Below are 25,198 nucleotides of genomic sequence, written 5' to 3'. Positions count from 1 at the left end.
TGCTTTGTTCTTTGTGTGTCATGTACAATATCAGTTAATCGAGAATGAAATACGGAGTGCTGAATTTGGGGGACTTGAAGGATTACAGGTAAATTGATTGCACTTTCTTCAATCTCATAGAGTGCATCCCCATAGACCTGACTTATTGATCATCCTGGCCTCCATCTAATAATTTTATCAAACTTTTGCAGAATCATGATTTTCAGTCACTCCCTAACTGTTAGAGGTGGATATTTGGTAGAGGTGGATGCTGAGAGAACTTCTTTTGAACATTGTGGTGGAATTTTTTTTTATGCTACACTAGCAAATGCAATATCATTTCAAATTTACATACATTTTCCTCCTTTTGCCAAATTGGTCAATTAATTTTAACCATATAGAGGCAGGTGGTTGAACGAACAAATACAATTCAAAGAACCTATTATGTAACTTTTAATAATGAAAAAAAAATGGTTATAGTTATTGTCGCCATTAAAGCAAAAAGTAGTATTTAATTTGGAATTCCTGCAGCTAATTTAGCTCTCAAGTCCTTCTTAAGGATTTTTCCAGATGGAGATTTAGGAACAACATCCACAAAAAATACCCTCTTTATCCTTTTATAAAATATCACCTGAAAAATCAATTTAAAATAACAAAAAAATAGAACCCCATTTTATAAAATGTGTACACAGGAACTGTTTTGTGCAAACAAGATAAGAGTGGTGAGAGATGAGAAACAATGCTTATTATCTGTTCATTTTAATTCATAGACAATAAATATTATCATTTGATATAAAGGAAGCTTCATTAACTTGCATCAGTATTTTCTGGAAGATTGTTGCAACTTTGGCATTCGACATGGGACTCAATAAGAAGGATATTGAAGCTGTAAGATTTGATCTTGGTTTTCCTATATTCAGGCTTATTTTACTAGTGGATGGTTTTCGGATCTCAGTTCAACTCAACAAGGGTTCTCTTGTTATTATGAGAAGTGACTAGCTTTCTGCTTTTAATGTGAGATTACTAGTTGCCCACAGTTCCTTTTGATATCTTTCATCACCTCATGTCATTATATTTGGCTACAAGTGCACTTCAATTGTGTCCTATGCACAATTCATCCCAAGACTTTCCAAATGCTTCTGTTTCAGGTAATACATTACAGCTTATCAGAAAGCTTGGAAGAGTATGTCCAGGTCGTTATTATGCTTATGACGGTTGCAATTTCCGAGATACTACTGACTTCTGCAACTTCTATTACAGCTCACCTGTGCAGGAGATTGGCCATGCTGGACGTAGATTCAATCCAAGCTTCAAAATTCCTGGCTATAGTCTGATAATTTTTAGGTACCTAAAATCCATTGACACCCTTTTTTGGTTGGGATCATTCTCTGTTGTTACAATGTCACACATTCATAATTTGAGAAAAAGTCTAGTGCGGTGTAGAGTTACTTTCAAAATGTAGGATAAAATAGAAGTACTTAAATAATAATAAGTAAAGACAAAAAGAGAATAACATATTAAGCTAACATTTGTGATCACACCAAATTGGTCGTTTCACAAAATGGGTTGTTTCGTTGTTACCTAACGATAGATTTAAACGAGACGATAAAATTTAAATAACAATCAAAACAAATTTTGTATTTAAACTAACAATACAATAAAATTGGTAACAACCATCCAAACAAGTCGTGAATGTACTACTTGACGTGAAGTCCTTGGAATAACCAGGGTGCTCAGAAATGTTAGTTTGAATAAATATATAGTTCGATTAAAGAAGATCACATAAATAAACTAGACATTAGAAAGTCACAAAACAAACAAGACATTTTTTCCCTTTTTAATAAAAAACTATCATGTAAACATCATATCAAACATTTCTTAAAAGTACTGCATTAACAAGCATGATTGTTTCTCCAAGTTATTCCACATTTATAACAAAACTGTGATCCACACCTGCAAGTCATATGCAGGCATCCCTCAGTTTTCTCGACAAAAAATCTGCAATAAGGACATCTAGTCCACTGTTTCGCCTTTGCTAATTCCTTCACCATGTTGAGATAACATCACATTTAGCTCTTAATCTAATTAGTAATTAGTTGACAGATTAATTAGTAGTTAGTTAGTTAGTTGTTGAGAGTTGGTTATTTTTGTTTGTTAGCATAGTTTGTTATCTTGGAATCTGTGCTAAGCTCATTCATTGTATTGTATATATTGTAAAGGAACAATTGAGATCAATTCATTAATTCAGTTTCCCCAATTCTTCAATCAGTCTCAAAGCTCTCTTTTCTTCTTCCTGTTTCTCGAAGCTTCACTAATGGTGAACCAGGTTTCATCTCAGATTCTCTGAAATTCAACATGGTATCAAAGCCGTAAGGTTCTCTCTTCCGCATCGATCATCTTATCTCTTCGTTTCTTCTCTATCTTCGCTGTGGATTCTTCCACATTGATCATCTTCTCTTCTCTTTTTTCTTCTCTGTTTTTCTGTTGTTGATTGATATTCAGTAGCCATGGGGGAAAATGTTGATGCGCCTCCGGTTCAGACTCAGGATCTCCCAATCCTATCTACTAATGCTCTCTACATGCATCCATCTGAGAATGCTGGATCTTCAATTGTTCCGGTTCTGTTCGATGGATCAGGTTATCGTTCCTGGAGACGAGCAATTCTCAGAGCACTATCAGTGAAGAACAAAACAGGTTTTATCAATGGAAAAATCGTGAAACCAAATCTCGATTCAGCTACATTTGCTCAATGGGAACGATGTGATGATATGGTCACTTCGTGGCTTCTCAACTCACTCTCAAAAGATCTCGCTGATAGCCTGCAATATGTTAACAACGCAAAGGAGTTGTGGGATGAATTGGCTGATAGGTATGATCAGACCAATGGTGCGAAACTGTACCAATTGCAGCGAGAAATAACTGAATTGACTCAGGAAAATCTCGATGTCACTGGTTACTATACCAAAATGCGTAAGCTCTGGGAGGAACTTAGCACATTGGACACCAGTTCTCAGTGCACATGTCTGTGTACTTGTGATGGGAAAGCAAGGATGCACAAGGCTGAACAAGACAGACGACTAATTCATTTTCTCATGGGATTGAATGAAGTGTACACAATCGTTCGAGGCAGTATCCTGATGATGAATCCTTTGCCTACCATGGCTCAAGCCTTTTCCATTCTAGTGCAGGAAGAAAAGCAAAGGGAAGTAAAGCCTCATGGGAAATTCAATCTGGAGTCCACTTCTTTACACGTGAATGCTGCCAGTACTAGTACAAATTTCAGAACAAATTACACTCCACAGAGGAACAATTGGGGAAGTAGCAGTGGAGGAAGCAACAGTGGAAACAAACCTCCAAATAAGTCTCATTTGTTTTGTGAGTATTGTAAGAAATCTGGACATACAAGGGACAAATGTTACAGGCTCCATGGTTTCCCTGAAGATTTCAAATTCACTAAAGGCAAGAATGCTGCAGGAACAGTAGCTACTGCTCATGCTAGTCGTGAACACATGAACAAAGGGAAAAGTCATGTAGGAAGTGAGGATAGATGTGGTCATGAGAAGAAGAGTCCTGTTATTTCCAAACAACACCTTGAACAACTGATGAACTTGCTGGAAAACATTCAGCTTCAAGGAGGAAATAGCAATGCAGATACAGCTAGAGAGAATGCAAACATTTTTGGTGGAGCTGTGAACTTTGCAGGTATTCTAACTTGTTCTTCTTCAACTGTTGATGTTAGTAAGCTGTCATGTAAATGTTCTCAATTTTCTGTTGACTCCTGGATAATAGATTCTGGTGCTTCAAATCACATGACCTTTAACAAATCTCTATTGACCAACATCAGACCATTACCCTACCCTTTTCTAGTAACATTACCAAATGGCTATAGAGTAAAAGTGACAGAAATTGGTGATGCTCGTTTGAATCCATCTTTAATCCTGTATAAAGTCTTATTTGTTCCTAGTTTCAAATTCAATCTAATTTCAGTTCATTGCCTAGTTTCTCATTTTAAAGGATCCATTAGTTTCAATTCTTCCTCTTGTTTGATGCAGGGCCTTTCAATGAAGAGCCCTCTGGAGATTGGTAGAGCACAAAATGGACTTTATTTCTTTTGTTCAAAGTGCCATACTTCTTGTCCAAGCTCTACAGTCCAAGCAAATGGATCACATGTTTTTTCTTTCCCTGTTATTTCTAGTATTTTGAATTCTGCACCTTGTAGTTCTTTGAGTCCTAGTTCAAAATCATGTAATTCTGACTTACCTTGTGATAAAAGGAATAAAAGTGTTTCTGTTTCTAACTCTGTGCCTTCATTATCATGCATGTCTCGTGGGAATAATGTTGATCTCTTATGGCACAACAGGCTAGGCCATGTACCCTTTGTTAAGATGAAAGGAATTTCTGCCATTCCCATATCTTTTTCACCCAAACAACCTTTTGTATGTTCCATTTGCCCCATGGCTAGACAAACAAGATCCCCCTTCCCAACAAAAAGCACTCCCTCTAGTACTAAACCTTTTGACCTTCTTCATTTAGATTTGTGGGGACCTTACCATGAAACAACTCACAATGGCTACAAATATTTTCTGACCATCGTGGATGACTTCAGCAGGTCAACATGGACACAACTTCTCTCATGCAAAAGCAATACACTCCAAACTATAAAAACATTTGTATCTCTTGTGGAAAACCAGTTTCAAACCACTGTTAAGTCTATCAGAACTGACAATGGATCAGAATTTGTAAATGCTGAAACAAATGCATATATTCAAAATAAAGGCATAATACACCAAAAAACCTGCCCATACACACCACAACAAAATGGTGTAGTGGAAAGAAAACATAAACACCTTCTAGAAGTTGCAAGAGCACTATTGTATCAGTCCAACCTGCCTGTTAGATACTGGGGTGAGTGCATACTCACAGCAACTTATTTGATTAACAGGTTGCCTAATTCCACTCTCCATGACAAAACTCCTTTTGAGACATTGTATGATAAAAGGCCTCTCTATTCACACCTTAAATCTTTTGGTTGCCTATGTTTTCCTACAACCACAACTCATAAGAGCAAATTCGAGCCAAGATCTACACCCCACATCTTTGTAGGATACCCTTTCAACACAAAGGGGTACAAGGTTTTAGACTTGAGTACTAAGAGAATACATGTTTCCAGAGATGTGTCATTTTGTGAAAATGTTTTTCCATTCTCTGCTTCAGAACCAAATACTAGTTTTGCCACAATACTAAAGCAAATAATCACCAATTCTAATATGTCAAGTCCTGCTGATAATTCTATGTCAAGTTCTACTAATAATTCTTTTTACAAGGTTAATGTGTTGGATGATGACACCACTGATACTGTCACTAGTACTGTTTTGCCTAATCATGCTTACATACCTTTGTCCTCTAATAATGATGTATTACCAACACCAACTGATCCTGTAGTAACAGACCTACCAGACACTACTGTTACTGTTCACAACCTCAGGAGATCTACAAGACCACACACCATTCCCACATACCTTAAAGAATACCATTATTCATTACCTCCAAAACAACCTTCAACTTCATCATCATTCTCACCCTCTCCTTCTTTTAACCATCACACATCTCTTACTAGTTTTAATACAGACAGTCAACATCTTGTTCAGAACATTTCACATGATACTGAACCATCTTCATATGAAGAGGCAGTGTTAGATCCTGCCTGGCAAATGGCAATGACATCAGAATTTGAGGCCTTATATACTAATCATACTTGGGAACTTGTTAAGTTACCTGCAGGGAAGAAAGCAATAGGGTGTAAATGGGTGTACAAAATCAAACACAAAGCTGATGGTTCAGTGGAAAGATACAAAGCCAGACTTGTGGTAAAGGGTTACACTCAGCAGGCAGGTGTTGATTACAATGAGACTTTTTCTCCAGTAGTGAAAATGACTACAGTTAGAACCTTAATCAGTATAGCTGTGAAAAAGGGTTGGGATATGTATCAATTGGATGTCAACAATGCTTTCCTCCATGGAGATTTATGTGAGGAAGTTTACATGACCATACCTCAAGGGCTTCTAGTAGAGGGTACAAACCTATGTTGCAAACTCAAGAAATCTTTATATGGTCTCAAACAAGCAAGTAGACAATGGTATGATAAGTTGGCTCAAGTACTGTTCTCAAGAGGGTATTCTCACTCAGACAGTGATTATTCCTTGTTTTATAGAAAAACTGGCGCTTCTCTTGTATTTGTTGCTGTTTATGTTGATGATATAGTTTTAACAGGAACTGATGTTGGTGAAATAAGTTCTCTAAAGTGTTTCCTTCATGACAAATTCAAGATAAAAGATTTAGGGAAACTTCACTACTTTCTGGGATTAGAAATACTCTACAAAGACACTGGAGTTTTGATCTCACAGAGAAAGTTCACTACAGATCTATTGACAGAATTTGATTGTTCATCCTGTAGACCAGTCCTATCTCCTCTTGAATCCACGGTTAAACTCAAGGCAGATGAGGGGGTGTTGTTGAAAGACCCTACACATTATAGAAAGTTAGTAGGGAAATTGAACTTTTTGACACATACCAGGATAGACATAGCCTTCAGTGTTCAGCATCTTAGTCAGTTCCTTCAATCTCCTAGGGAACCACATCTGAAGGCTGCATATCATGTTCTCAGATACCTTATGAATGATCCTTGTTTAGGAATCTTCTTATCCAATGATAAAGATTGCACTGTCACTGCTTATTGTGATTCAGATTGGGCTGCCTGCCCTGATTCTAGAAGGTCAGTGAGTGGATATATTGTGTTGATGGGAGATAGTCCTATTTGTTGGAAATCTAAGAAGCAGACAACTATTTCTCTATCTTCAGCAGAAGCTGAATACAGAGCAGTCAGAAAAGTAGTGGGGGAATTGGTATGGTTGGAGAGGTTAGTGAATGAACTGCATATGCCATGTAACCTGCCCATTTCTGTGTTTTGTGATAGTCAAGCAGCTGTTCATATAGCAAGAAATCCTGTGTTTCATGAAAGAACAAAGCATATTGAAGTGGATTGTCATTTTGTTAGGGAGAAGCTACAAGAAGGCCTCATTATCCTTCATCACATATCAACTGAGGAACAACTAGCTGATGTTTTGACCAAGCCTTTACCAAGTTCAAAGCATTCCATTATTTTGCACAAGTTGGCTGTGAGCTACTCACCTCCAACTTGAGGGGGGGTGTTGAGATAACATCACATTTAGCTCTTAATCTAATTAGTAATTAGTTGACAGATTAATTAGTAGTTAGTTAGTTAGTTGTTGAGAGTTGGTTATTTTTGTTTGTTAGCATAGTTTGTTATCTTGGAATCTGTGCTAAGCTCATTCATTGTATTGTATATATTGTAAAGGAACAATTGAGATCAATTCATTAATTCAGTTTCCCCAATTCTTCAATCAGTCTCAAAGCTCTCTTTTCTTCTTCCTGTTTCTCGAAGCTTCACTAATGGTGAACCAGGTTTCATCTCAGATTCTCTGAAATTCAACACACCATTAAATCTTCTCTGCTTCTTTCATCCACATTCATTTATCCGAAACTCTTCGCATTGAACTCCACAATGCCACGGCACATAACATTGTGCGCAGAACAATCTCCAGCAAACAGGACACTCCGATTCCCTAACTATATCATCCGAATCGTTCACTAGCATTGCCGAACAATCTTTATATGGACAGTAGAATTTCTGCGAGGCAAGAATGAGTGATTCACACAACAATTCGTCCCAACTATTACGTACATCTTTAGGTATAATAGAAATGCACGTTTCAAAATCGAGAATTCCCCTGCAAGCTACACCAGGACATGTCACAACGTGAATTTTGTCCTGGATTTTTATTGAGACGTGCTTGTTAAAACAATGAGTACAAAAAACGTGGCTGCAAGATTCAATTGTGAACATTTCATCAATTTCTTTTCTCTCTGCACAAATCTCGCAGAAACTTAACGATGATTCGCCGATTTCAGGTTGATCTACACTACTCTCCTCTGCAGGAGAATTGGCGGAGTTTTGATTGAAAATTGTTGAACTCATTATTATTTCTTGATCCTGGAGTTGTTCAGCATATTTGTCATCTGATATTGAAAAGTTTTCGACATTTTGGATTTCGTCAAAAAGTAATGAGAAGTAAAAATCATCACAAAACAAATCAAAGGCAGCTTCATTTGCCATTTGATCAAAATGATGAGTTATTTGATTTCTATATATGAACTATTGGAGTGCCTCGACGAGTTACTTAAGTAGTAAGAAGTCTAGTCTCATTGGAAAACCAAACAAGTTTTTCAAACTTTTAGACTTCTCTAAATATACTAGATACGTACCAGCACGGGCCCAATAAATATTACTCTTTGTGTTTTAATTTAGGGTAAATCACATAAATATGCTATATTAAAAAAATATTTACCATTTATGTCAATATAATTTTTCTAACTAAATATAACAATTTTTTGAAATTAAGAAAAATGTACCGTCGCTTGCCTCTTTCTCGGCCCTTTTTCCTCTTCCTCTTTATTTTTTAATTCTTCTTCTTCATCTTTCTTTCTCTATAATTATTATCTTCCGTCTCTTCTTTTCTCTTTTTTTTTTTATTTCTTCTTCTTCTTTCAAATTTTCATTTAAATAACAAATCAATTTTTCATATTTCATTATTTTTACCCAAAAAATACAACGAAAAAAGAAATGGAAAGATGAAAATTTGTACAAAATCATGTTTTCAAGCAGAAATTTCAAATCTCTAAAACTACAACAATAAGAGTTCACCATTGATGGTCATTATAAAAATTCAAATTTTGAATTCATTATTTAAATTTTACGAATTTGTGATTAGTTTGGATAGGATGTTCCTACAAATTATTTAAAATGTCGTATGGAATTTATATCTCAATTTCAAGAGGGTTTGGTTAAGTTTATAATGGATTTTAGGAGAAATATTAGATTGAAACTCGAAAAAAGTGAAGTTTATGAAACTGTATCGCAATTGTATTAAAGTTATATTAGATATGTTTCATAATTGTATTAAAATCATGAACAATACATTTATAATACATATTACAAACTTCACTCTTTTTAGTGATATCAACCAAAATAATTTAAGCAATACACTCTTAATACATTTATAATATAGGAACAATACATTTGTAATACATATTGCAAACGTCGTCTTTTTCTTAGTGGTACAAATCAAAATAATTTATAAGATATATATAATAGATGTTTTATTCATGAATACTACATTTATAATACATATTGCAAGCTTCACTCCTTTGTTAGTGATACCAACAAGAATAATTTAGGTAATACACTAATAATATCTTTTTAAGACATCCACATTACATTTTAATACATATTGCAACCGTCACTCATTTTCTTAGTGATAAATTAAAATAATTTATAAGACACATCTAATATAAGTTTTATTCATGAGCAATCCATTTATAATACATATTGCAACCATCACTCATTTTCTTAGTGATACAAATCAAATAATTTATAAGACACATATAATATAAGGTTTATTCATGAACAATACATTTCTAATACATATTGCAAACTTTACTCTCTTCTTAGTGATACCAACCAAATGATTAATACATGCACACTACATTTTTAATACATATTGCAAACTTTACTCTCTTCTTAGTGATACCAACCAAATGATTAATACATGCACACTACATTTTTAATACATATTGCAAACATCACTCATGTTCTTAGTTATGAATAATACAAGTTTAATTCAGTCTATAGATTATTATCTTGTCTTTCGTTAGTTATGTTTTTTTATTTATTCTTAATTTTCTCTTCTAATTCAACTTTAATATTGTGTAATACACTTTTAATGCAAATTTAATTCATTTTGTAGTTTATTATTTGTTGCTATTAGATTACTTGTTTAATTCATTATTGATATAAGTTTAATTCACTCTATAGGTCATTGTCTGGTGTTTCATTAGTTACATTTTTTATCCATGCTTAATTCTCTCTTTTAATTCAACTTTAATATTTGTGTAATACACTTTTAATACAAGTTAATTCATTTTACAGTTTATTGGTTGATTTGTTATGATTAAATTACTTGTTTAATTCATTATTGATATAAGGTTTATTCAGTTTACAAATCACAGAATGCTCTTTCGTTTGCTACATTTTGCATGCATATTTAATTCACTTCTATTCAACTTTAATATGTGTGTAATACATTTTTAATTCAAGTTTAATTCATTTGGCAGTTTATTAGGTTTCTTCATTTGTTACGATTAGATTACATGTTTGCTCTTTAGTTTGGATAGGTTGTTCCTACAAATAATTGAAAACATCATTTGGAGTTTAATATCTCAATTTAAAGAGGATTTGGTTAAGTTTAGAATTGATTTTAGGAGAAATATTAGATTGAATCTCGAAAAGGATAAAGTTTACGAAACTATATCACGTTTATATTTGATATGTTTCATAATTGTATTAAAATTGTGAATAATACATCCTACATTTATAATACATATTGCAAATTTCACTCCATTTTTAATGATATGAACTAAAGTAATTTAGGTAACACACTTATAATACATCACTCACGTTCTTAGTGATACAAACCAAAAATAATTTATAAGGCACATATAATACATGTTTTATTCATGAATAATATAAGTTTAATTCAGTTTATAGATCGTTGTCTTGTCTTTCATTAGTTACGTTTTTCATTCATTCTTAATTATTTCTTCTAATTCAACTTTAATATTGTGTAATACAATTTTAAAGGAAGTTTAATTTATTTACTTGTTTAATATTAGTGTAATACAATTTTAATCAATTTTGCAATTTATTAGTTGATTTTTTACGTTTAATTACTTGTGAAATTTATTGTTATACAAATTCATTCCGTTTACAGATCATAGAATGCTCTTTCGTTTGTTACATTTTGCATTCATATTAATTCTCTTCTAATTCAACTTTAATATGTGTGGAACACATTTTTAATTCAAGTTTAATTGATTTTGCAATTTATTATATCTCTTCATTTGTTACGATTAGATTACTTGTCTAATTAATTAATTATTAATAAAAATTTATTTAGTCTACGAATCATTGACTATATGAAAGAAAATAGAGAGAGAGAAAGGGGAAAAAAGCAAGAGGGAGAGGGAGAAAGTGCAACAAAAAGAAAAAAGAAAGAAAAAACAATAGAAAGAAAGCAAGAGAGAAAAAGCAGCAGCAGAAAGAAAACAAGGGAAAAAGAACAATATGAAGAAAAAATGGGAGAAAGAGCGAGAAAAAGAGATAAAAATTTAAAAGGCGAGAGAGAAAAAGGAGAAAGAGGCAAAAGAGAAAGACAAATCTAATAAAACATATAGTATTGTTATATATTGCTATAAATGGTAATAATTAAAGAGTATATTTAAAATAAGTAATTATTTTTTAAAAAGGATCCACTCAAGTAATTTTTCCTTTAATTTATCTATGAGATATATGTGGAATTTGAAGTTAACCAATTTCTTAACATGTTTTTATATATTAGAGTCAACCAATTTATATATATATATATATATATATATAGAGAGAGAGAGAGAGAGAGTGAGAGAGAGATTTTTTAAGTTGCAAATTATTGTGATTTATAATATTTTTTTACTTAATTTTCATATAATAAATTGTACTCCTTTTGTGTTGATCATGTGATACGAATGAAGTTTCAAAAGTCAATCATTTTTTTTATAATTTTTTTTTTATATTTAAGTTATTAATTATTGTGATTTACAATATATTTTATGTATTTTATATAATATCTCTGTCTCTTTATCCCAATTTATGTGGTATAGATGAAATTTTGAGAGTTAACAAAATCTTTTTATATATTTTCAAATATTTTGAAGCTATTAATTATTATGATTTATAATATTTTTTACATAATTTTTTAATATATATAAAGTGATACAATACAAATTTTAAAAAATGAAAACTTTAAATTGCCAAACTACCTCTGGCTACAAGCGAGCATGTTGAAACTTGAAAAGTTATTCAAAATTTTATATGATTTTTAAAAATATTTTAAGTTATTAATTACTGTGATTTATAATTTTTTAAGCGATTTTGAAGTAATATATATTATTTCGTTCTCCCAATTTATGTGGCATAGATATAATTTCAAAAATTAATCATTTTTATGTCTTTTAAATATTTTAAATTGTTAATTATTGTAATTTGTAGTACCTTTTACGTAATTTTTAAATCATTTTTGTTACTTCTCATGTCCCAATTTATGTGGTATTGATATAATTTCGAGAGTTAGCCAATTTTGTTTATGTCTTTTAAATTTTGAAGTTGTTAATTATTGTGATTTATATACTTTTTACGTCATTGTCAAATAATATATGTCATTTCCTCAAACCCATTTTATGTGTCACACATAGAATTTTGAAAGTCAAATGATTTTTTTATATTAACTTTAAATATTTTAACGTATTAATTATTGTGATTTAAAGTATTATTACTGTAATTTTTAAATATATAACAGGCTAAAAAATAAATGTAAGACAAAATTAAAAGGAAAAAAGTGCAAAATTAATGGCCAATTAATGTGATGCAAATGAAATTTGAAGAGGCAGCTAAGTGTTGTATATATTATTTTTTAAAAGTTAAGTTGTTAATTATTGTGACTTAAAGTACTATTGTGCTTTTAACATCATTTTTATAAATAACATATGTTTCTTCTTTTATCTTAATTTATGTGGCACGATAGAATTTAGAGAGTTAATCATTTTTTTATATGATTTTTCAATATTTGAATTCTATAATTACAATAATTTATAGTACTTTTTATATAAACTTAAAATAATATATGTTATTTCTTCTATCCTAATTTATGTGACATTAATAGAATTTTGAGTGTCGATAATTTTTTAACATTAGTAATGAACAATCATATTATCATTTAAATTTAGCCTTAGTAATGAAATATTAAATTTTATTAGTTAATTTTATTCTACATGATCTCAAACACAATAACAAAGAAAGCCTAAAATAACTACAAATGAATACTAAGGGCCCGTTTGGCCATGCGATATGTAATGATGATATGGAATCATGAGATGAATTAATTGAAGTTTTGTTTGGACATGCGATATGGAATTTTTGTGTTGTATATTTTCTCATAAATATAAAAATCTCATAAGTTGTAAAACTATTAAAATAGTCCCAATTGTTTATTCAATTTTATCAAATAAATAAAAATTTATAAAACCATAATAAATTATTACAAAATTATTTGTTCTCCACTTAAGTAATTGTTTCATTTAACTTTAATTTAATAAAAAAAATTGAACATAAATTGTTGTGTACTAGTCTTTAATATAATCTTCCCACATAGTACGGACAATTTCCTCACGTTGAACTTGCATTTCTCGATCATGTGACCGAGAAGACGAACCAACATTGTTACTTTGAGCCATTTGTTGGTCAATATCATCCGCAACTATATTTTCATGCTCATAGACCATAAATATTTCATCACTTTAACAATCGGTTGGTGTGAGTTAAAGTGATTATATGTTGTGAGAATAATAAATTTTATGTCGGTGAGAATAATAAATTTTAAAAAGTAATGATGTGATTATAAATTTTATTACATATGAAATAAATGGTTAGTATAAATGTGAGATTGTTTTAACAAAATATAAACTTGTGGATCAATTTTTGTATTAAAATATCTCAAATCATGATATGGAATTCCCATATAATTCCATATCATGGTTTTTGGAGAATATGGAATCACATCTCATGATATGGAATCAACGTAAAATCGCATGTCCAAACGATGATTTCATTTCACGATACCATATCGTGATATGGTATCGCATGGCCAAATGCCTACTAAATATGTCTACCAAAAAAAAAGAATAGTACTAAATATTATTGATGGGACGTGTGGGTCTGAGTAAGTGCTAACATCAGCACTTTTATGCATTTAAGGCATTGAGGAAAGCCTCACATTTCAATATATTTATCAGTATGTACCAATGGATTTATTGTAAAAAGCAACAAAAGAAAGGGCAAATAAAACTTTGAAAAAGTACTGCATTATCAACAAAAGGACACTATAGGAATTAGTGGGAAAAAATCATGAAACACACAATTTCCAAAGCAAATTGTATAAGCATTCACAACAAAGTATATAGCAGAATTAGATAGTAACTTACCAAATTACCCTTGTCTAGGAAATTATCAACAAAAGGACACAATAGGAATTAGAGGAAAAAAATCATGAAATGCACAATTCCAAAAGCAAATTGTATAAGCATTCACAGCAAAGTATATAGCAGAATTAGATAGTAACTTACCAAATTACCCTTGTCTAGGAAGCAAGCATGTTGACGAACAGCTGCTTCCTAGACTCTTCTATATATTAGTAATTAGTAATTATGGTAACTCGATAACTTAAAAGTCAAAACTTATTACTATGATTTGATACTTCCTCAATTTCAAATTAATTGAATTGTTGAGACCTTTTTCATTTTTGAATTAACTTAATTGCTCAGTATTCAAGACTACTTTTATATTGTTCTTTCAATTTTATCTTTCATTAGTTCGTATTGAAATTAATGATTAATTAATATTTAGTTACTTTAATCATAAATTTGACAGTAATTAATAAGGAAAAAAATGGAAAGTTATGCTTAATTTATGTTTTAACGTCTTTTTTTAAAGAGTGTGAAACACCTCAGCAATTCAATTAATTTGAAATGATTCTCTGTCCATTTTAGTTGTCATATTTATTAAAATAAAAAGTCCAAAATAATAATTATTTTAGAAAATCAACCCGGCCCTATTGTCATAAAAAAAGTTAAGCTAGAAAGAAAAGTTATGGTGGAATTTTTTTAATGTTACACTAGTAAATGACTAAATGCAATATGACATCAAACCAATAGTAAAAGAGATTTGAAAAAAATTAAAGTCCCTTACACTCAAATTTACATACATTTTCCTCCTTTTGCCAAATTGGTTAATTAATTTTAACCGTATAGAGGCAGGTGGTTGAACGTACAAATACAATTCAAAGAACAAAATACGTAACTTTTAATAATGAAAAAAAGAACTGGTTATAGTTATTGTCGATCGCCATTAAAGTATAAAGTAGTATTTAATTTGGAAATCCAGCAGCTAATTTAGCTCTCAAGTCCTTTCTAAGGATTTTGCCCGATGGAGATTTAGGAACAGCATCCACAAAAAATACCCTCTTTATCCTCTTGTAAAATATCACCTGAAAAATCAATTTAAAATAACAAAAATTAGAAAAGCCCATTTTATGATACAAATGTTACCAAAAGTACGTAGTAATTATATCAAGTGAAGGATCACAATTTATTGATTTTGTTAAAAAAATGTTTTTATAGGGGTAGGAGAGGGAAAAAATGGAGAGGAAATGACAAGTTAGAGAAACAACAATCACCAATAAGATAAAATTTAGATAGTCAATCAACTGAATGAAAAAATAATCTCGATTTGACAAAATTTGTCAAATGAAAATAAATGAATTAGACTAACCTGCTTTGTTATGAATTCTTTGACTTCATCTTCAGTAATTGTGGAGCCATTTGATCTAACAACAAAAGCCACTGGAACTTCTCCTGCTTGCTCGTCTTTCATTCTGCGCAAATTTAAACAATTATTAGAATTTCGAAAGTTCGATGCATTAACATTATTGTGCCAAAAGCGCAATCTTATTATAATTATTGACTTACGGAACGACAGCAGCATCCGAAATATTGGGATGATTGAGGAGAAGGGCTTCAAGTTCAGCAGGAGCCACTTGAAATCCTTTGTATTTTATCAATTCCTTTAAACGATCCACGATGAAAAGCTCGTCATCGTTGTCAATATAACCAATGTCGCCTGTATGTAACCACCCTTCTTTGTCTATTGTTCCCGTAGTGGCATCCGGATCATTTAGGTAACCTGTATACAATATTCATATTAATTTGATTCAAATTCAGGTCAACTACATATCAATCAAACATTTAGAAAAAAAAATTCATATAAATTCATTAGTTATGTTCCATCACGACATAATGGTTAAATACATATATTTTTTGCTAGTGGCCCAACGTGACACACAATTTATGAATTAGTTGTACCAAATCTATATAATCAACGGTAGATATAATTTTAAAAATATAAAAATGCACATTTATAATATTTTGGCCCCACTTGAAGATATTGACTCCCCATTGAAGTGTTAAACGTGGAAGAATGGAAGTTTTATTTTCGTTTTGTCATTTTTCTTTGGGAAATTATTGTGCATGATTCGAAGTTATTTTTTTTTATGATAGAAAAATCACTCAATTAATAATTCGTGTGATAACGTACCTTTCATGATTTGGTCCCCTCTTATACAAATCTCTCCGGATTGGTTCCTAGGAAGAGATTTGCCAGTATCAGGATCCACAATTTTCATCTCAGCATTTCTAACAACAGTCCCACATGCTCCAGATTTAATTTCGAAGGGTTCTTTAGCAAATGCCAAGCACATAGCCAACACTGGTCCGGCTTCTGTCATACCATAGCCCTATACATAATAAAAACAATCACAATCAAATGATCAATCACTATTATTTTAACTTTGTTTTAGGAGTAATATAATTACTCATATTAGCCAATTCACCTTAATTTGTTGTAAAATATGACTAGGAAATCACTATCATATGTGTCTTAATTGAATTGACAAAATTGTTCATTTGTGTTCATTTACTTGGTAGATATGACTTGGGATATCAGTATCAAAAATGTGATTTGACATATTACTCCCGATCTGTCTAATTTTACTTATCTTGTACGACCTTGTTAAAACCTTAAACGTAATAAAAGAATGGCCTATTTAATATAATAAATGATATTTTTTGAAAAATTATTATAGTTAATAAAAGGTAAATTATAAATTAAATGATATATTATTTCTTAATTTTTCATACTGAACAAGTAAATATGATACTCAATTTAAGCTCTAACGAGTGTTTGTTATAAATAATTACTACCTTTTATTACCTATTAAATTATAAATGATTTGATGGTTTAAATATTATTTGTCTTGTATAAGAAAAGTGGAGTTGCTTCATTGCAATATTTTTTAATTGATTGAATCTTTTCAGCAACTTGAGATTAGACGTTTACCAACCACAAGGAAATTTCTAGGGAAAAAATAGAAAATTCCAAACAAAAGCCTTATTAACATGTGAAATTAAGCTTAATTAATCTCTATAATTAGTGTAAAATATTCAGCAATTAAGCAACAATGTGCATTGAGATCTGAACTTAGATCAAGTCAAATCAAAATCAACAATTAACTAATCATATATATAAGTACTACTATAAAAACAAACGCCAGCCTAAATTAATGTGAACAATTTGATATGTATAATTAAATAAAAATATTTTAATTAGGAAGTTGTTAGGAAATAAGAATCTTACTTGACCAAGTTTAGCATTAGGAATTTTGGCTCGAACAGTGTCTTCAAGTTCTTTTCCTAATGGTGCAGCCCCAGACATAACGGTTCTTACTGATGATAAATCATAATTATCAACCATAGGACTCTTAGCAATGGCCAAAACAATAGGTGGCACAAATGGCCCTATTGTCACCTTGTAATTTTGTATTAATTCCAAGAATGGAACAATATCAAATTTTTGCATAATCAAAATTGCTGCTCCAACTCTTAATCCACATAGCAAAATGGAATTGAGGGAATATATATGAAACAAGGGCAACACACAAAGCAACACATCCTCACTATGGATGTACAAGTTTGGATTTTCACCATCAACTTGTTGTGCCACACTTGTGACTAGTCCCTTGTGTGTCAACATGACACCTTTAGGTAGACCGGTTGTTCCTGAGGAATAAGGCAACGCCACCACATCGTCGGGTTGGATTTCCACCTGCTGAGATATCTTTTAGTTAAAATGATCGTATAATTCAACATGATATTAAAACAGATTAAAAATCTCAAAAGAACCTAGAAAGTAGAGAGTTTGACTAGTGAAAAAGAATCAACCCCAAAATAAGGCATTTTCTCCACATAATATAGTACTATATAATTAAGCAACTAACTAATTAATATTTATACAATTTAACATGATACCAAAATATGCACAAATCCTCGGTTTATTCACCCCAAAAAACATCTTCACGTGTTTGACCAGTGAAAAAGAACCAAGTTTGTACGTAAGGAGAGTACAAGTCTCAACATAACATAATTACGTAACTAATAAATATGTTTTCTCAATTAACTTTTAGATAAGATGATCACACAGTATTACCTCAGGGATATCATGCTCATCAGCCTGAATCAACTCGCAGAAGTGAACACAACCCTCCGGTGCAGAGTCAATACACACAATCTTCACATCATTCTCCAACGCATAATCCTTCACCTTGTTCACATGGCATGCTTGCGTGACAATGATCTTAGCATTAGAAGCCTTGGCTTGCTTCACAACTTCAGCAGACGTAAACAAAGGATTAGCCATCGTCGAAATTGCGCCGAGGTACGACGCACCAAGGAAGGCGTACACAAATTCTGGCGAATTTGGCAATAAGATCATAATAGTATCCTTTTGTTGGATCCCAAATTGCTTATGAAGACCAGCTGCAACTTTTCTCGAATTGAGCTCAACATCAGCGTACGTATAAATTTGATTATTCGCCCCGTCGATTAAACACGGACGCGATTTAAATTCCGAAATGTTTTCGAAACAATATGAGTGTAACGGAAGATGATTAGGGATGTAAATATCAGGGAGTTTCGATCGAAAAATTATATCGCCTTGTTTTGTTTCGTTCTCCATTGTTATATTTGTCATTTGCTTAGCTTTTGAGACTTGATGAGAACGAAAAAAAAAAGTAGTACTATGGTTTGAAATTTTGGGCACGTTAAGAGCAATAAAGAAAAAGTGTTGAAGACTTTTTTTAGGTGTCCTGAAGATGAATGTTCAAAGGTGGAGTATATATATGAGCATGTGTTGTTGAAGACGTGAAGCCAAACTAGAGAGTTGGTGAGAAGGACTTGATGGGAATTTAGGGTTGTTTAGGGGTAGTTTCATGGAATTTTTTAAAAATATTTTTCTAGGGGATATTAGAAATTTGACAACATAACAAATTGTAGTGTAGTGGTGAGACCGTTTCATCCTTAATCAGAGATACCAGCTTCGAGCCCTGAATATATATGGAAAATATCTTGTTCGAAGCGTCATCTTTTTATGGGTCATTCAATGTGCAATTCAAATTTTATTGGCACTCTAATATTCACTCCGGACAAAAGAAGAAAAGAAATGTGAGGACATGAAGAGGTGTGGTTGGTGAAAGTGGTTCTTTGATGAGGATTTGGGGTCCAAAAGTTAGGTGGTACTCAAAGTTGACCTTCAAAAAATGTTAAAAGACTTTTTCTACAAATAAAATTTCACCTACCGCAATATGCCGGAACGGGTTGTTGATGGCCCCCGGACGGTGACATTTTCACCTACTGATTTACACATAATATTATGTTTAATGAGTTTTAAAGTACTACCTGTAAGTAGGTGTTACATAAAATATGATAACCAAATCAATAACCTAAAATGGGTGGTAGGTGATCATTAGAACTGATTTATATAACGTAACAAAATTAGATTTATTTTTAAAATAAGGTCAAAACTGTCCTCCTTGGTCTCATATTATTCGTAACTTTAATTTCCTTATAGATGTTAAGTGTCATTTAGTAAAAAGGTACGAAATGACTAATTCAGCAAAATTGCATGAATAGAAAGAGGTCTCTCAAATAAAATAATGCATTATAAATTATCAACATATATTGACTAGGATTAATTTAGTAGAAATTTGTTATTCGCTAATGAACTTTGACTAATTCCGCTTTCTTCGCTCCATCATTGATCTCATGGCATATATAATAGTAGTAACGTTAATATAATACTTTCCGTCCTAATTAAATAGGCAGTCGATGTAAAAATTATTTCGTTTTTATAATTAATTATGTGAAGATTGATTAATCACTTTGGTTAATCTAGAAATCACTCCAATGACATATATATGTTATCCAAAAGATGTTAGTCTTTGCTTCAACCACATCAAAAACCACCCTTATAGAAATTGGATATTGACTCATCAATCCATTATATCCGCTTCCCCAAATAATAGTGTATTTATACGTTAACGAAAATTTATAATTTGTATTTCTTGGCAGTGATCAATCAAATGGTAAAGAAAAACTACAAAAAAAGAGTTTATAATATTAGTTTGGTCAATTGACCTATATATGATAATACTAATATGAAAGAAAATTATTAAAACTACAGAGAATAAATATCCTCATAAGAAAATAATGATCAAATATGGAAGAAAATTATATTTTCCTTTCAGAAAAAAAGTAACAACAATTATGATAATATTTTAAATTGCACATATGCATTGTGATAAGGCCAAAACGTGTAATTAAAACACCGATGGACCTAAATTGTTATATGTTTTGTCGAATTATAAGACAAAAACTTGTGTTAGAGACCTAAATATCTTAGATGAGCGAGTTTAAAATTGAGTCTTGTTGACAACTTGAGGCATATCGAATATAAGTAATATATTTTTATTTGATGTTCGATATTTATATTAAACTTTAACTAATTTAAATGTATACCACATAAAATTTCACTTGAGAAAAACAAAAGCGCTCTCTATCAAAAAATTAAAAAAAATTGTGGACCAATGAGTGTCAACTATCAAAACAAAAGACTGTGGTTGCTCCATTACCCAAACATTTATGTGTGAGATACAGTTCAGCATTATCTGTAGGTTCCTCCCATACCACGAGCAATCTTGTAGTATTTGAAATTTGAAATTTGAATTTCCTTTCGATCTACTTAATTAATAATAATAGTATATTTAAAGTTAATTACACTGAATACTTATATAATATGAGTCATTTTCAAAAATACTAATATGACAAGTCTTTTGTTATCTTGATAAAGATAAGCCATATGTTTTTAGACATATTTTTAATAGCGCTTCAGAATGTCAAAAATATTATTTTCAAAACATGACTTATGTTGGACCTCACGTACACCTTGCGTGAATAAAATTAACGATACTATTCATAATTTTTTCCAACATTAGTTTGATGTCAATTCAACTATTCAAGTAAGATATTACTCCCTCTGTTTAAAAAAAAAATGACATGTTTTTTTTTAGTATGTTTATAAAAGAATGACTTTTTTTTTGGTAATATTTTTCACGTAGCATGTTTAACCCCACAAGATTAAAGGACAATTTTGTATATTTGACATAAATTTAATTTAGGATCACAAGATTCAAAAGTCTTGTTTTTATTTTCTTAAATTCCATATTAAGTCAAACTAAGCCGCTATTTTTGAAACGGAGGGAGTATTATTTATAAAGTTTGACATGATTGTTTATAAAACAAAGCTACTTAAACAATAGGAGGATACAACATTTTAGAGGTAGAAGCAAATTACATTTTGCAACAAATTAATTACTTATAGATAATCTTCATGATTAGAAAACCAATTAACAGCTCCAAAATCCTTTGCTGCAACAGAAGGAACATCTTCAATGACTTTTTGTTGACCCTTTGGATAAAATATTCCAGTGCGGTCATCTGGGACCCACCAACTATCATCATGATTATTTTTCATCACACTCTTCACTTGATCTTCACCGTTCAATTTAACTGTATCACTAATCATCTCTGGTGATGTGCTTTTTCTGTGATACGCTTTACGCAGGATTGGCCTGTGTACAACACACTATAAGACTCGTGCTACCGTTATTAGGTTCTTCTGATACGTGAGATAAAGATCATTATAGTTGAACTTCAAAATTTATTTATACTGTTAATAAACGAAACGTTTTGTAGCATTACTCAGTTCATATATTTTGAACGGTTCTTTGTTTTGATAAAAATCATTTCGTCTCAATTCTAAACATATTGAGATATGTTATTACTTATTAGAGTTAACAAGTTAGATTATGATAATTTGTCTAATCCATTTCATCGGCCCCCAAGTAATCTTTCATAAGATATTAATAGACAAAACATTTATTGCTTCATTTCATTTTAATTCGTTCAATTCAGCCCAACTTGTCCATTTAAAACGTGTAATGCCAAGGCGTATATAAGGTGGATCACCGGTTCACGTGAACACATGGTCCCCTCTCTAGATCATATATAGTAGTGTTATATTTTTAAAAAAATATTGAAATATAGATGTGTGAACCACACTTGAAGTATCACATAATGCGATTATGACCTGGTGCACCTCTCTCCGCGAGGTTAGAAATTTTTATTTTATATTTATCTTGTTTTATTTTTCTTTCTAAAATTAGATACCACTTCTCTAAGTGGTAATTGGTACTTAATATATATTAGACCTATAATTTTAAAATTTTAACGATTTTTAATAATAAAAACTTAAATGTCAAGATTAAATTTATATCATAGATCAACTTTTTTATAACAGTGCACCCAACATCTCAAAATGAGGCGTAATGCCACATATAATATTGCTAGATAATTAAAGGTAACTAGGTAAGGGACCAACTGGAGTGAGAAAGAGAGATAGAAAATTTGTTTGATGGATTGGACAAATAATCACAATTCACACACGCAACATCACATGTTTCTGATAAGAGAGTTGCATATATATGGCCACAAAATTTACTTAACTTTAGCTGAAATTAATATTAAGAAAATATCTACTGTATGTACTATTTTGATTGACAGCTATTTATGTCAATTTTTCATTTTTATATATCTTCACAAGTTGCTTACTTGCACTGTGCCTTCAGTGACAAAAAATAGATGGATGTAGTAGGACTTGATCCAATATGTAGTCAATATGCTACGTATGAATTATGATCGACCATCATAATTATGAATTTTCATTATTTTATTAGAGGTTAACTCAAGTAATTTCACATCAAATGAAAAAAAAGTTAAATGTAATATTATTAATATTAAAAGTCCTCTAATAAACCTATAATATATTTTTAATCATATATGAATCTTTTTCCTCCTTTGTGACTTAGTTTTAGCTAAGTCTACCTTCCGCTTCCAAGAAATTGTACGTCTTTGAAGGCAACTTTTCTTCTATGAGATTAAATTATGATATATGCATTTCCAAAAATTTACTTTTCTTTAAAATTCATACTGTAATCTTTCCTAGCTAAAATCAGGAGAGTAAATTGATTCAAGGTGGTCATTCGAATACTCTTTGTCGAAAAATTGTATTGTACATGTAGAAAATCATATTGTATATATAGGTCAAACCAACTTTTTAGAAATATATAGTAAAATTTTGATCACCATCAGTAAAATTCTTAGTTTCATCACTGAGCTTAATGTACGTGATCATTCCCTTTAAAAAAAAAGGTTTTAGCTGAAATATTTTGTAAGCTTACTTGATATACATGAAGTTCAAGGACTGTGCTCCTCTACCAGCTGCTGCAGTTGCCATTTTTTCACTGCTGACCAAATTGTTGTGTTTTTAAGTGATGTATTTGCTAGCTAGCCAAAGGTTTTTCCATTTTTATAGTAGTTCAATATACTTACAAGTAAAGGGTGGTTAATTAATTGGTTATGGATAATTTAGTTTCCCAAGAAAGAAGCTAAGGATATATCCATTTTTTTTATAAAAAAGAAAATCGTCGTATCTGCATAGAAGAATGATGGACCATAATCCTTTGTCATAACGATATGATAATGTTAGTTCCACAGGATATGGAAGTATACTAGATAAAATTAACTTCTAGACCATATCTATATCCTTTTTCTTTATCCCTTATCTATTTGTAACGATTACATCTTCTTTTTTAAAATTATGATGTTCGAATTAATTTTATATAGCTCTAATTTTATGAAATATTTGTCACTTTCCACCGCCAACAAGGTTATATATATATATATATATTTGGCACATAGTTAATGGGATTTGGGAGGTGTAGAAATGTCTAGTAATTGAGATTTGAATTTACAAAATTATTGTTAGTCGTGTGACCTCTTCATCATTTGAATTGTTCCCTTCTAGAGTGGGGAAATATAATAATTTATCTATAATTGAGGAATTAAAAATAGTATTCTTCCAATAACATATTTTAAAAAATGATAATTTCTCCTTGGATGATTTCGGCTATATATCAGCCGTTGAATTGAACGAGTTATTAACTGGTCCAAACTTGAGGAAATAGGGCGAATCATGCATATATAGACTAATTTTACACCCCCAATGGCTAATAACTAATAAGTAATACCATCAGCTAAATTATTATTTTTTCTTTCTAGAAATTTCAACCAGAGAAAGGGAAAATAAAATAAACTAATAAACAGGTTGTTTCAAACATTATGGGGCTTTGATCCTGACCTTGTAAGCAAACTAACGGTACGAGTCTTGTCCAACTTAATTATATATCCATGTTTGATCAACTAGTCACAAAGTTTTTAAAAATAAAGAGTTTTTAGTTAAAATCTGGTAACAAAATTTGTGATTACAAATCATCTTATCAAGATAAAAAGTAAATATTGATTATAGTTAAATTTCTTTCAAATAAATTAATACACAGGGGGACGGTGAAAAATAATGTGATTAAATAATGTGCATCATGAGCGTCACACACTTTTAGTTAGTCCTTGCATTGTGGAAAGGCCATTCACAAAATTTGGTCAATAATTTACTTGATTAATTAGATGCCGTGGATGAGATCACTCCTTCAAACAACTTTGCATATCCTCAAGAAAATTAAAATAAAATAGAAGCAACTCCCAAAGAGTTTTTTTGGATATGTCATAATCCACTACTGCTGAAGTGAATAGTGAATATCCATTTTGCTAAAATAATGAGTTGTGCAATGATTTTCTAATCAATCTAACTGGTCCACACACCTAACTGGGCAATGGAAATATGGTTACATTATGAAAGTTTCTTTTTCCATTCCTAGTTAAGTGCTCACAGGCCTTATCTTCACTTCATCTAGAGTGAACAAATAACAGCCACACTCCAAAATCCACCCCCATCCCCCAACACACACACCATTCTTCCCAAAACTCACTTATGATATCACACTAGGTAATATGCATTCGGTACCTGCATTGGAATCTAAGATTCGCACTACTTAGGCCCCATCCACTACATCATATCTTTGGTAGTAGGTAATAT

At 31.2% G+C, this 25,198-nt stretch overlaps 2 protein-coding genes, 1 long non-coding RNA gene and 1 pseudogene across 4 annotated transcripts; 1 reads left to right on the top strand and 3 right to left on the bottom strand.

Moving 5' to 3' along the window:
• The first annotated feature begins 318 nt into the window (after nucleotides 1-318).
• On the top strand, nucleotides 319-15,054 carry LOC125872341 (uncharacterized). The gene is made up of 2 exons (XR_007447126.1): nucleotides 319-386; nucleotides 15,019-15,054. It is a non-coding gene; the product is annotated as an uncharacterized LOC125872341 (long non-coding RNA).
• On the bottom strand, nucleotides 466-18,955 carry LOC125872307 (4-coumarate--CoA ligase 2). Of its 2 annotated transcripts, none has more exons than XM_049553022.1 (6): nucleotides 18,302-18,955; nucleotides 17,453-17,920; nucleotides 16,355-16,553; nucleotides 15,730-15,943; nucleotides 15,533-15,635; nucleotides 466-610 (listed from the first exon to the last, which is right to left on the bottom strand). In XM_049553022.1, the coding sequence occupies exons 1-6, from the start codon at nucleotides 18,842-18,844 to the stop codon at nucleotides 491-493; spliced, it is 1,647 nt and encodes a 548-aa protein (XP_049408979.1). In that variant the 5' UTR covers nucleotides 18,845-18,955; the 3' UTR covers nucleotides 466-490. The 2 variants fall into 2 exon arrangements, with proteins under 2 accessions (XP_049408979.1, XP_049408978.1); XM_049553021.1 differs by lacking the exon at nucleotides 466-610 and adding an exon at nucleotides 14,930-15,248.
• LOC125872324 (E3 ubiquitin-protein ligase RSL1-like) lies at nucleotides 1,863-8,263 on the bottom strand (annotated as a pseudogene).
• Nucleotides 18,956-21,366: 2,411 nt separating the features above from the next.
• Nucleotides 21,367-23,603, bottom strand: LOC125872330 (uncharacterized). The gene is made up of 2 exons (XM_049553050.1): nucleotides 23,448-23,603; nucleotides 21,367-21,779 (listed from the first exon to the last, which is right to left on the bottom strand). Exons 1-2 carry the CDS (start codon nucleotides 23,501-23,503, stop codon nucleotides 21,524-21,526), a joined length of 312 nt encoding a protein of 103 aa, XP_049409007.1. The 5' UTR covers nucleotides 23,504-23,603; the 3' UTR covers nucleotides 21,367-21,523.
• Between the last annotated feature and the right edge of the window lie 1,595 nt (nucleotides 23,604-25,198).

Source organism: Solanum stenotomum, chromosome 8 (genome assembly GCF_019186545.1).
Source record: "Solanum stenotomum isolate F172 chromosome 8, ASM1918654v1, whole genome shotgun sequence".
Taxonomy (NCBI): Eukaryota; Viridiplantae; Streptophyta; class Magnoliopsida; order Solanales; family Solanaceae; genus Solanum; species Solanum stenotomum.
Note: the sequence above shows the minus strand (reverse complement) of the source record. Positions and strands in the feature narration are given on the sequence as shown.

Coding starts and splice junctions, on each gene's coding strand:
- LOC125872307 (XM_049553022.1), bottom strand. CDS start 18,844: ATGACAAATATAACAATGGAGAACGAAACAAAACAAGGCGATATAATT. Junction 17,921..18,301: donor ATGAGCATGATATCCCTGAG/GTAATACTGTGT, acceptor ATATCTCAGCAG/GTGGAAATCCAACCCGACGA. Junction 16,554..17,452: donor CTAATGCTAAACTTGGTCAA/GTAAGATTCTTA, acceptor TATTATGTATAG/GGCTATGGTATGACAGAAGC.
- LOC125872330 (XM_049553050.1), bottom strand. CDS start 23,503: ATGGCAACTGCAGCAGCTGGTAGAGGAGCACAGTCCTTGAACTTCATG. Junction 21,780..23,447: donor TTGAACTTCATGTATATCAA/GTAAGCTTACAA, acceptor TGTTGTACACAG/GCCAATCCTGCGTAAAGCGT.